Below are 12,331 nucleotides of genomic sequence, written 5' to 3' on the forward strand. Positions count from 1 at the left end.
GCACAAAATGTTGCTATCTGTGCTCTAAGGTACAGTGTGATTCTTTCCATGTGCATTATCAGGTTTCCTTGTAGTGTATTTTTAGATCTGCTATCACACACCAGGTTCATGACATCAGGTGTATAGAAGAGCAGTGTTTTAGACAGCCGTGGGGGATCAGCATGTGCTTGCCTGTGGGCTTAGGGCTACTGTTTTGGTTGTTCCTGACGTTGATCCTTTCTGGAGTCGTGTGGGAAGGGTGTGCAGGCAACTCTGTAATTATGCTGTCTCCATGACATATTAATGGGGCTGGGCTTGTAATCTCAAGAAACGGCATGCTTGTCTTGTATTGAAGATGAGCATATGTGCTGAAGTGCTGAGCACTCTTCTGTTCATAATTTCACAACACAGAAATGAAATGATAACAGACAAAAAGCCAGATTACATCACAGTAATAGTCCTGCTTGTGATGATACAGTACAGATGTTCAGATGCTGTATTTAATCTTTAAGCAGATGTGAGCGTGTCTGAATCAAGTAAGGCCCTTTTCATTTTGCTGTCAGTCACTAGGGAGGTTTCTGTTTCCTTGTTCCCTTGGCAGATTCATTGAACAAATGCCTGTCTCCAAGGTAATGGATCTCCCAGGGCCAGTGGTTTGCCGGATGCGGGGGTGCATTTACCCTGCGTTGTCAGGGAGAGACACCAGATGAGCTGGGGCTTCCCTGTCACTGCAGACCCTTCCTGGTGTGCACAGAGGCCCTGGTGATTGCTGTTCCACACCTGCTTGCGACACTGCAGCATTGGCCTCTGCCCGAGCTGAGCATGTCATAAAGAAACAGAGGAGGAGTAAAACGGCTTGACTCAAAGCCACACTTTGTCCTTGGGTTCTGAAAAAGCTCCAGCAGCAAAGCATGGGCAGCACCTAAAGTGGAGCAGGTATTTTTCCACAGGGCTGGGATGCTAGGTCAGTGGACTACATAGAGGTGACTTTGTACTGCTCTTGTGAACCACTAATTGAAGTTTGTGTTGAAGGCTTATATGCTTTTCTGCTTTTATGTATTAACGACACTACAACTCTAAAAGCTTAGGATTTAAAATTAATAATACTATGCAAACATCCCATGCCATAAGCAACATACATACCCTAGATTGAGTATGTTAATGGAATTATTTGTGGCCTGTTTTACCATTTGGTGGTTTATGAATAGAACATTTTCACCTTTATAATTTATGTACACAGTGGGGATCCTTGTGTAATCCAGATTTGTTGGATCCAGGCAAAACTGACAGCTGTTTGTCAGATAATGTCTAAGCAGCACAAGTCTGGTTGCTGTTGCCACATCACATTATAGGGTTACTTTCATTTAAGTCTTGGTTGATTGAGTTACGACATTACAAAAGAATGTCATCTGTTCAAACTTTTAGGTTTTGTAAAATTATCTGGAGGAACTTCAGATTATCATGGTGGGTGTGGGAGGTGTTGGGGGAGGATGTGGAGTGTATTTTGCGGAAAATGGCCCATGCAGATTAATGTGAGTTTCATGCAAGTTGTCTGTTGATAATGGTTACAACATTTCATTTACAGAGCTTCGATTTTTATTTATTCAAACACCAAAATCTCTCACTCTAGTAGTGTAACCTCATGGTAAGCATAAGCTATTATAATTCCAAGTAATGATCAGTCCTTGTCATCAGACTCTCTTGCTGATAAATATTCTGTGTATAAAGATTGTTGTACAGCGTGTCAGAGCTTAAGAGCATTAAAGCTTGGTTGTTTTAAAACTATGTTGCAAGAAACCTCTAAATTTGAAAATAAAAATGTACTTGACAGGCTGTCAGTTAATCTTCCCAGGCCAACCATATACAAACATAGTATGGGAAAAACTGGCGAGGCTCTGTGTGTAACTGTGCTTTTCCATGTTGGTTTCAAACGGTCAGGGAACATTCCTGTGAGAGAAATATAAACGCCTGAGACCTGTGTGAAGCCCGCTGCAAGAGGGAGAATGCCAAGACCGTTACTGGAAAACGATAGATACTGAGCCACATGATCCTTTGAGGAAGGCCACAACTTGGACACATACAATGCATCAATTGTATGAGGGCTGCTAGTGCACTAACAGCACACAAGCACTTTCAGAGCATTTTTTTGAGGTGTAATACCCAACATTGTTCCTATGAAAAGTAGTTTCATGTAATCATTAAAATTTTTTGTAGCATTTCTCATTTACGTTACTGTTTCCACTAACTTGTTGCACCGCATGTTTGAAAAATAATCTTGAAATATAGATGACGGTGCACATGGGGAGCAGATCCTCTATTTCTGTCCGAGACGCTTGATATGAAAGTCATTGTGTTTTATCGTGACAGCAAGCACATCAGCACAATCTTTGTTTCTCTGTGTATTTATGCAGGTCCTGCACAGAGCCTGTTTAATATACTTTTTTCTATTTTTGCTGAATCAAGCAGCAGGTGAGCCAAATTTCTCTTCTGCTGTTGATAATGTGTTTGATCACATTATGTGTTGACAGTATATTAACTAGACTGCAAATTACTTGTATATACAATACTGTGCTATTTAGTGCGGGAGGCCCTGTTTGGCATGTTGATCCCTTGCTGCTGAACCTCACTGTGGGACAGACAGAGCTGGCTGGTACGCATACCGGATCCAGCCCATCCAGGAAAGAGCCAAACGTCCTCTGTGGACTATAAACAATGGGGCTTCTGGTTTTGTGTCATGTTTGTGGGAACACTGAAAGAGAATGAGAGAGCACGTGATGAAGTCTGAGAGAGGAGGTGGAGGTGGAGATTGGGGGGGGCGTGCTCTACAGTTTCTGCTCTCCCTGTGAACTCATTCATTCCTGTCGCGTGAGAGCATAGCTGGAGAATCTTAGGCCATTAGTTCAACTAAACAGCCAAGTCTGAATGGGAGTAGCGTTGTATGGCCGTTGATATAATCAACAAAAATTAAAGTTGAGGTGCATCATTTCATGCCCACTTTGTGGTCATGATCTTGTAAATGACCCCCCCTCCCCCATCATAGCTGGTCAGCAGTCATTCCCTTTAGCATTATGTTGTTTTAAGTTGTTATATTGTTTCCTTCCTCCTCTAATGTTGAAGTAGGCTGTTGTCAATAACAGTCTATTGATTAATCTTCATTAAGTGTCCTGATTGTTTCAGGCAGGTGGAAGATGAGCTTTATGAAACCTGAAACTGAAGCCAAATGCAGGCATGTGTAAGAGCTCTGTCCAATGCTTTCAGCCTAGCTGCTGTTTTGACTTTGCTTTGGATTGCAAATCGGTGCCTGGAATCAGGACTAACTCCCTTTCTCTCTCCTCTTGTATGTTTGCATTAATCATGTTGCGCACATGGTGTCCCAGCACTGGTGGTGCAGGCTTTTCTATCACGGTGACGGTTTTAGTAGCCAAAGCAGTGATTAGCCCACCAATATGGCAACGGCGGAGGGATTACATGTCTATTTTTAAAATGCTGACAAGAAATCGCTTTACTGCATCAAGCGGTCACCATTCTTTGTTAAGCATAAACAAACAATGTTTTACTCTAGTATTCATCTGCATAGGGAGCTAAATATGGATTTATTGAATTTTCTGTGATAGAAATTTGCCTCCATTTTCACGTTATGTACTTAACATGTACTTAAATTCCTAGTGTAGTACATGCGCCATGTGCATTTGTGAGTGATGGAGCCTCTTAGCCATGCCCAGTGCCATGCCCACCTGTTCTCTCAATCATTCTCCTTTAGCCCTCTGAAGCCTACAACAGGCACAACTGTGATATAGGCTTTCTATTTACTTTGCAAGTGTGTAGACATCATACAGCTGTCAAATAGGAATCTGTAAACTGTACATTCTGAGCTGCATATTTGGCTGCATTCATAATCTAGTGAAACATTATTGCATTGTTTTAAATCACCAATACTAAAGACTATTCCAGTGTTGTCACTATGGTTGTTTATTAACCATATTGGTGATTGGTAGAAACACAGTTTGGCTGTTCTGTATTTTTAGCAGGTAGCTTGAGGTGTTCATTGTGGGCAACAATTGTTCTTTCCATTGGTCTGCCCTAATTAAAGGATTCCCCCTGTTCCTCTGCACTTCTTCGACTTGTTTTCCTTCCCCTATTTTTCCAGGCGAGGATGCTGTAAAGAAGCCAGCATATACAAGTTTCCTCTTATAAACAAGATCCTTTAAACACATCCATAAACTGTGTACATGTACAGATTCCTTCACCTAAGACCATCCATCCATCCACACTGGTTCTGTCTGGATTCATGCTCACCAAAGAAAACATACAAAAAGTGAAAAATGTCAGAATGTTTAGGTTGCCCTTGCTGTTACAGTGTATTGGTTGAGAATGAAAATTTAAGGTTGTGTCCTCATTTGACTGACTTTGTTTAAACAATATAAACTGGCTCAGCTGCTAAAAACAAAGCTGGAAGATGACATTCTGACCTAATCTGACATGTCAAAATGTAGCCTGTTGGAAATGCAGAACTTTTTATAGTTATAAAGCTATCAACTTTTATTCCCCTAGATTTGACGACTGCTTATATGTAGCCTTAGTCTCAGACATTGCCTGGCCTGACTCTCTGCTGTGTTTGCTCTCTGTACAGATCAAAGTCACCAGGACAGGTGTAAGCAGATGAGAGCTGGTTAGGCTGTCAGTCACACCAGCTTTACCACACCCTTCTCTCTGTGTGGCCTGTTGAGGGACTGGGGCAGGATAAGAGTAGTCACGACTGAACGTGCTACTTAAGTGAAACACAAACATATGCACAGTGTTTGATAATGGTGCATAAACACAAGTTAAATGCCCATATAAAGACATATGCACACACATGCCTACTTTTTTTTATTGAAGTTAATAGATTTAGTTGTGCCATCTGAAATGAAACACACAATACACCATTGATGCAGTTCAGCAGTGTAGTAGTGTCTGGATTTGGTTGTTCTTGTTTCTTTCTCACAAGCACACCTGAGCTGCAACAGAGAGAGAGTGAATGTGTGTGGGAGACGGTGGGTGAGGGCAGAGGAAGTGGGATGTGAATTTGTAGTTGTGGGTGGGCGGATGGTTGTGTTATGTATGTGAAAATTCCATTACAGTATTGTTGGTCCGATGTGTTTTGAGTTTTCTGATGAAGCCAGTGGAAATGATGTGTTCCACACTGCAACCACATTAAGACAGTGTGTTGATTTTGTTTCATGTTTTTATTAATTTGATTGATTCGTCATTCATCTGTATGAAAGAAGGTCAGCGAGTCTGTAGTCTGTTGAGATAATTTGTTGGTTGGTGGCTGAAGTCTCTGTCTCCATCAGTGGATTGTCCAGAAAACTGTGGGAATCCATTGAATGAATAATCACTCCCTTCCACTCAGCTCTCTCCTCTGTTCTTCACATACAACCTTTCTTTTCTTTGCACTGCTCTCCCCACTCACTTTCTCTATCCTTCTCAGTCATTCCTACCTTTTGTTATCCTTTGTCACATTCCACTTTAAAATCTTCATCCTTACATTTCCAGCCTTCATTCTCTTCTCCACGGTGCCCTCTTGGACACTAGAGGAATCCCTGGGCCGGGCTGCTGGGAGGAGGAGCTGGGGGGTGCAGCAAGAGCTGGCCTGTGACTGACAGCCCTGTGTGGGGTTGGCTACTTGGCCTTTGTCCTTCTGCCAAGGAAAATGGAGGGAACCCAGAGAGGTGGAGCAGCAGAGAGCAGTGGGAAGGAGGAGGGGAAGAAAACCAGTTAGGGTGTCATTCATGTGTAGACATTTTGGTAACTTAGAGTTAAATGCAAACACTGCACTGAGTGTAAATGCAGCAGGAAGGCGACTCTTTTGCCAAGTAGCTGAGCAACATCAGCCCATGTTGCTGTAGCATTGGCCATGAAATGATTGTGCGTGTTTTCTTGCTGGTGCCTAAAGTTTCACGTAACTTTGGGCTGACGATATTAAGTTTAGCAAGAGGAGGACTGCGTGTAAATGCAGAGTTGTATTGTGGCTGTGGTCACTCGTACTGAGTTTGTATCGCACGAACAACTGCAGCTATCTATAGAAGCGAGAGTGCAGTAATGAGGCTTCCCACTCGAGTGACCGACCAAGTTACTCAGTCAACCAAATCCTCTCCGCTTTTTATTTCCCCAGATACTGAAAGGGCCCGGGCCAACACAAAAGCATGTGCTTACCCCTCCCCTCTCTTTGAGCCCCTCACCCCAGTACTATGCACTCAGTGTGTGTAGTTTGCGTGCATTGTAAGGGAATTGATATTGGGAAGAGAGGGGACATGCAGGCTAGGCGACTGAGCAGATTTGGCACAAGATTAAGAGGCTCTGGAATGTGTGAATAGGAATTCCACTCACAGAGGAACGGAAGCGTGTTAGAGTAAAACATAAAATTGAGGGTTATGGGAAGAATAGAAGAGAGATTTAGTATATGTAGAGTGACTTCCTCTTTCTAGTTCTATCATGGAGATGTGTGTGTCTGCTGAATAAATGCCTCTGTAGGTGAGCTGAGATCTGAGCAATTTGGTTCAACCCTTTTTGTCTTTGTTCCACGAAATTCTTCATGCATCTGATGGTTTTAAACCATGAACCTGGCCTTAGGTTAATGATTTAGGTCAAACATGGAGTTGAGTGTCTGGGGTTTTCTATGGTCTCCTGCACACCAAATGTGCTCTGTAAGAGAAAGGTTAAATTTAGTGTGTGTGTGTGTGTGTGTGCGTGTGTGTATTTGCAGGGCAGAAGGAGCCTGCCCTGTCTGTAGTCTGATTGCATGATTGGAGGGAAACTGCAAGCTAAATGGAGTCACTTGACTGGAACATTGCAGCCTCTGTGAACGTCAGGCCTCAGCTCACTGCACCTACAGTGGAACATTACTCATACACAGAACATAGTGTTTACTCACATGTATCACAAATACACACACATGCACACTTGACACACACTTTGCTTCTTGGATATCTGTCGTCGGATTTTAATTGGTTTCTGTAGAGTGATGTGAGGTCTGCAAACATTAACATTCCACCCCATGAATTTACAGTCTCTTTCAGAGCTCATAAACACAGTTGTAAACACTCTTAAACAAACACCCACTGCTGCTGATACACATGAACACTCACATTACTCACAAATATGCACATTAATGTACTGTTCTGTTCCCCTGACACATGCACTCATTCTACATCCTACTACTAAAGCCAGAGCCAAACCTTAAAAAAAAAAATAAAAACTAAGAATCTGTAAGCAATGGTGTGTGCTGACGTTAAGGGCCATGACACAACAAGAGCGTCTGTGGGCCTAGTTTATGCAGTATGTCAGCCTTTGTTGGAAGCTTTTGGCCGATTGAGCTTTATGATTCTGCAGCCTGTTCCATCAGTGAGGGAATTTGCTCTGGTTGTCTGTCCTTTTTAATTGAGTCAGTGCACAGGAAGAGAAAAGGAACTTAGAAACGCAAGCAAAGAACTAAAATCAAGAGGACACAGACAGAAGGTTCTTCTCGTTTTTCATCAATCATTCCAATACACAGATATTTTCACAATGACATGGCCATGTGGAATGAAGCCACTGAAGACCAAATTAAACTGGCTAAGTGGTGAGCGAGAGCAATGTAAAAGTGGTTGAGCTGTGTACTTATGTTATCACAAATGTTTCTAGTAATTTTCAAACCCAGTGAAATCTGTAATTGTATTCAAGCTAATAATGTATTTGAGGTTTAGCTCCCAGCAGATAATCGGAGAGTGACAGGAAGTCGGTGAACGTGACTAAATGTAACACAAATAAGTGCGATTGTAGTTTGCAGATGGCCTGCTGTACAAGTGTTCTTGACACTGCCCTCTGCTGATGTGGCTATCATTTACCCACCTCCATTATCACTCCTTTCTATTTTGCTGTACTTATTCCTCCTGTTCACAGCTCCCCTCCCTTCCTTGAGCAAACATTTCCACCAAGGGCTCTCACTAAAACATCCCGGTGACAAATTTATAAAGGAAATGCAGCATACTGGTTCTTATGAACATGCTAGCTCACTCTAGAAGTGGTTACAAACACACACACATGTGCACAGTCCTATAAAAGCTACTTGAGTGACTGAGCAGACTGCTGTGGCTCACTAATACAATGAAGAGGCAGTGGCAGTACATTAAATCCCACTGCTCCCAGTTGTTATTCCAAACAATCCACTGACCCGTATAACAGTGTTGGTTCTCCATTGTTTAATTTGAGAGTACATCAGTTGGTGGGAAACAGCAGGGATATCAGGCCCGGTTTTCATTTATAGAATTAGTATTTGACTGTTCTGTATGTCATCAGTCAGCAAATTTAGTACGTTGCTAGTATGTTACTAGTATATTAGTATGTTACTTAAGTGAAATGATAGCATTTTATTGGACAGGTTAATCTGCACTTTACAGTTTGTCTGGAAGGTGCTTAAAAGATAAAAATGTTGTTCTAATTTAGTGCTGGAGTAAAGCTGGTTTGAGAACAGAGTAGAGCTCTTTGTGAGTGTTTGTAACTACTTGCTCTCAGGCATGATTGCATTACTCTATAGCTTTCCTGTCATCACTGATCGAACTCTGTCTGATATCAAGTGAGGAGAGGAATTCACTGATTGGTTTGCTTGAAAGAATTGCTGATGGTCCATTAGCAGTTACGTGGCTCATCAGTTACCATAATGTTTTGAAGTGTGTTACTTTATCTGCAGCGTGAGTTTTCAGGTGTGTGTTTTTACAACACACCCTTTCCCTCACAGGCTTTCAATCCCCAAGTATCACCTGTTCTGCCAGGTTGCCTCCCCTCCTGGGGGCCGGTTCCCATATGGGCTTGCCCCTGGTCACGTGGTAGCCCACAGCTCCTGTTTCCTGTTCCTGTCATCTGATACTTGTCACCTGCTAATGAGGGACACACCCGCTTAGTCTCTCTCTGGCTCTGTCTTTTCCTGTATTCATGTCCTCCTTTCTCCCACATCCTACTCCCCATCAGGTGTGGATGCAAGTATGGACCACCAGTCAAATACTGGGGAAATCTGGGAAAATACTGACAAGCTCTGTCTTGCACTGCCAGAAAACCCCTTCGAACAGATTCAGTGGAAAAAAAACATGTTGCTGTAGCTGCCTCACTCCCCATCCAAACACAATACACATAACTAGTTAAGAGCAGGAAATGTCTGTCATCGAGCAGCTGAACTGCAGCATTCTTCTCTTTGGCAGCATAATTGTGGAGCTGTCTCCCAGCATGTTGGGTGTGTATGTGTGTGTGTTTTCACGCTTCTGTCAAGCAAAAACCTGACAATAGGCATCAAAGAAGGTTTTGTCTTCTCTGATTTACTACATGTTAATGCAGCAGTTTGGAAACAGGAGTGTAACAGTGCTGCATTTTAAAACCTATACCCTCGGGATGAGCTTAGAAATTGTCTGCATTTTTCAATTAAGTACATTAATTTCTGGCAATTGGCTGACAATGGTTGTTTTCAGCAGTGGTCCTTGCTGACAGCCTAATGTTTAATTTGAATTAAGGTTTAGACTCCAAGCGTGCAGGTCTCTGTGCTCCCTATTTTCAGAAAACATCCCTGAATAATAGGTTTAAACACAAATTCCTACCCCAGAAAGCCCAAGTCGGCAAGTTCCTCAAGAGTTTTCGGCCTTAGAGGCTGACTGGCTTTTGACAGGGCAGACAGTGGGTCCTCTGTGGACTGCAGAACCAGGGGCTGATTGAGGAGTTAATAACTACATAGTTTTGGCCTGTTAGTCATGCAGTTCCCGCCAGCTTGTCTTTTCTGTCCATCTTAACAGCAGATGACACACACCGAGTGGCTGGTGGTGGAATGTTTTTGAACGATGTCCCGTCCAACAACCCTGCTCTTGTGAAAGCACTTGGCATGTCTGTAGCTGCAGCACTCCCCTCTGCACTGCTATCGAAAGCCACTTTGTTTGGTTGACGTTGCCATGGAGAGGAGTTCTTGGGAATATGACAGTGGATGTTTTTAAAACTGGTTCTCGAGATGGCCCTCGACTGAACGAACATGTGGGATGTGTTGTCTGTTCATTTTACAATTGTGGTTAAGGCCGAGAGAAATATGTCTTAAATCTTAATATATGATGTTTATGGGTTAGGTATGACAATGTAATAAATGGAATATTTTCAGGTTTTGGACTATTGGTCTGCATGAAAGCTATTGAATATGCCAGCTATGGCAATTTTATAAATTTCCGATGTTTTATAGACCAAATGTTTAATCAAAAAAAATATTTCAATTCAAAATAAGTATAATTATTAGTTGTGGACCTAATCAGTAAGCATTGTCACTGGCTTTACCACTTCTATATATAGTTTTCTAGATTTGATTGCATTACTGTAAAATTTTGAATGTTGAACGTTGTTGTTGAATGCATTATTGTAGATGACCATGGGAACATATTTACATTCTGTTTTGTTTAACATGGTATCATGTGTGTCCACAGCCTTTCTTCAGACTACTGAACCTCCGGAAGCTCGGCCTGAGTGACAATGAGATCCAGAGACTCCCTCCTGAGGTGGCCAACTTCATGCAGCTGGTGGAACTGGACATCTCCAGAAACGGTGCGTGAACACATACTCAAGTTCACTGTGCACTTGTCAGTTGTTGTATGAACTCATCTTGCCCAGACACTCACCCTCCCCAAAAAAACCCACAATAGACCAAGAGTGTTATACCTGTACATGTGGTGTTATGCAACATCAGCATGACTCAGTCAAGTGGAGAATCATCACACAAGCAGCCGCCATTAGATAAATATTTACTGACTCTCTTGGCCATATTTGCCTGCCCGCTTCGCTCGATTAACCAGTCAACCCCCAGGACACAGAAGACATTCATGAATTAATCTTCAAGAGAGGGCAAAGAAAGAAGGATGACATGCAAGAAATGTAGCATTGCAGTGCAGCTAAAGATAATATTGCATACTTGTTATTTCATTATGGGCCGCTCTTTACTTACTGCAATAACTGTAACACTCTAATATCTCGCCCTCTGTGCGTCCTTGCATGTTGTACACACTTAAACTGATACACTGTGGCAGGAGGGCCTATGTGGAAGATATGACACATCTGCTCTGCTACACACTGCATTGAGTGCTATGGGAGCAGTGTCCTCTAAGGGTCTTTCCCATCTGTCTGCTTGTCAGCTACTGCTGCAGGACAGCGCTGAGCCAGTTAAGTGTCATAGGCTGCTCGGCTCAGTAGGGATTTCCTAACCCGCACCTCCAGGACCCAGCAGTAGAAGTTCTTTACCTGCTCAGGCCAGCAGATCACATTTCCTTTTTGTGCTTCGTATATGTGCAACAGACTAAACAGGCAAAAGTGGGACTGAATTTGTCTCTCTACCTGTGCCTGTTTATTCATCAAAAAGGAAGAAATGATCCATTTCGAAAAAATCTTTGCTTTTATGATGCAAGCAATGTGTTTCTTTGTTTTGTAGTACAGTGTAAATAATTGTCACATCAAACTATGAAAGGCAAATTGAGGCAAAATATATTAACAGCAATTAATGAAACTTCAGTATGCACATACAAAAGTCCAGTGAGCTTAGTTGTGACTGAGCTGAGGTGTGATTACTCTTAATTTTACAAGGAATGTAATAGTACGCTTTTACCACATCCTCCCTCGTGCATGTTCTATTTTTGTCTGGGTCAGTTTTCCCTTCCCTTCTCTCACTTGCCTGGTCCTAGCCATCTGGTTGTGATTACAGGCAACTTAATATGATTCGCTCTATAGGATATGACCCCCCCCACCCCCACCCCACCCTGCCCTCTGTGTATCAATGGTGCTGACTCCTGTCTCTCCCCCGACCCCCTCTTTTCTCCTGCAGACATTCCTGAGATCCCCGAGAGCATTAAGTTTTGCAGGGCTTTGGAGATTGCAGACTTCAGTGGAAACCCCCTATCCAGGTGAGTGAATGGGAATGGGCCATAACTCTATTCATCATTGTGAGAGATGATGTTTGGCCAGATGCAACAAAGGGAGGGAGAGAAGCAGTGTAGCTTTGGAAAATGAAACAAAGCGTGACCAGTGTCATTTGTGTGCTCTAGTTACTTTGCTTTCCTGCATACAGTGCATGAACAAACGCCTGGAGGAGATCATGCTGTGCGTGCTTTCTGATCAAACAAGGCTCTGTATGAATAATTGTCATGCTAGTAAGCCTGGACGCTGATGCCATGCCTTCATGAAGTCAGTGTTGCACTGCTCTCTTGCCACCCAAGCGATGTTGTTTAAGTTGGAATTTCATCATTTAATATCCCCCTATAGAAAATCAATGGAGTGAAAAGCCAGCGCTTTTTGAATGTTGAATGCTTAAACAGATGGGTATATGTAA

The 12,331-nt window shown here is 42.6% G+C and overlaps 1 protein-coding gene across 11 annotated transcripts in view; it reads left to right on the plus strand.

The window, feature by feature from the left end:
- Window positions 1-12,331, plus strand: part of scrib (scribble planar cell polarity protein) — a 60,007-nt gene that overhangs the window by 12,325 nt on the left and 35,351 nt on the right. For all 11 annotated transcript variants that reach the window (XM_046371442.1, XM_046371436.1, XM_046371439.1 and 8 more), the window contains exons 2-3: window positions 10,443-10,560; window positions 11,828-11,906. In XM_046371442.1, coding sequence (XP_046227398.1) covers window positions 10,443-10,560; window positions 11,828-11,906 — 197 coding nt within the window. The remainder of the gene's footprint in view (window positions 1-10,442; window positions 10,561-11,827; window positions 11,907-12,331) is intronic.

This window comes from Scatophagus argus, chromosome 18, assembly GCF_020382885.2.
Source record: "Scatophagus argus isolate fScaArg1 chromosome 18, fScaArg1.pri, whole genome shotgun sequence".
Classification (NCBI taxonomy): Eukaryota; Metazoa; Chordata; class Actinopteri; family Scatophagidae; genus Scatophagus; species Scatophagus argus.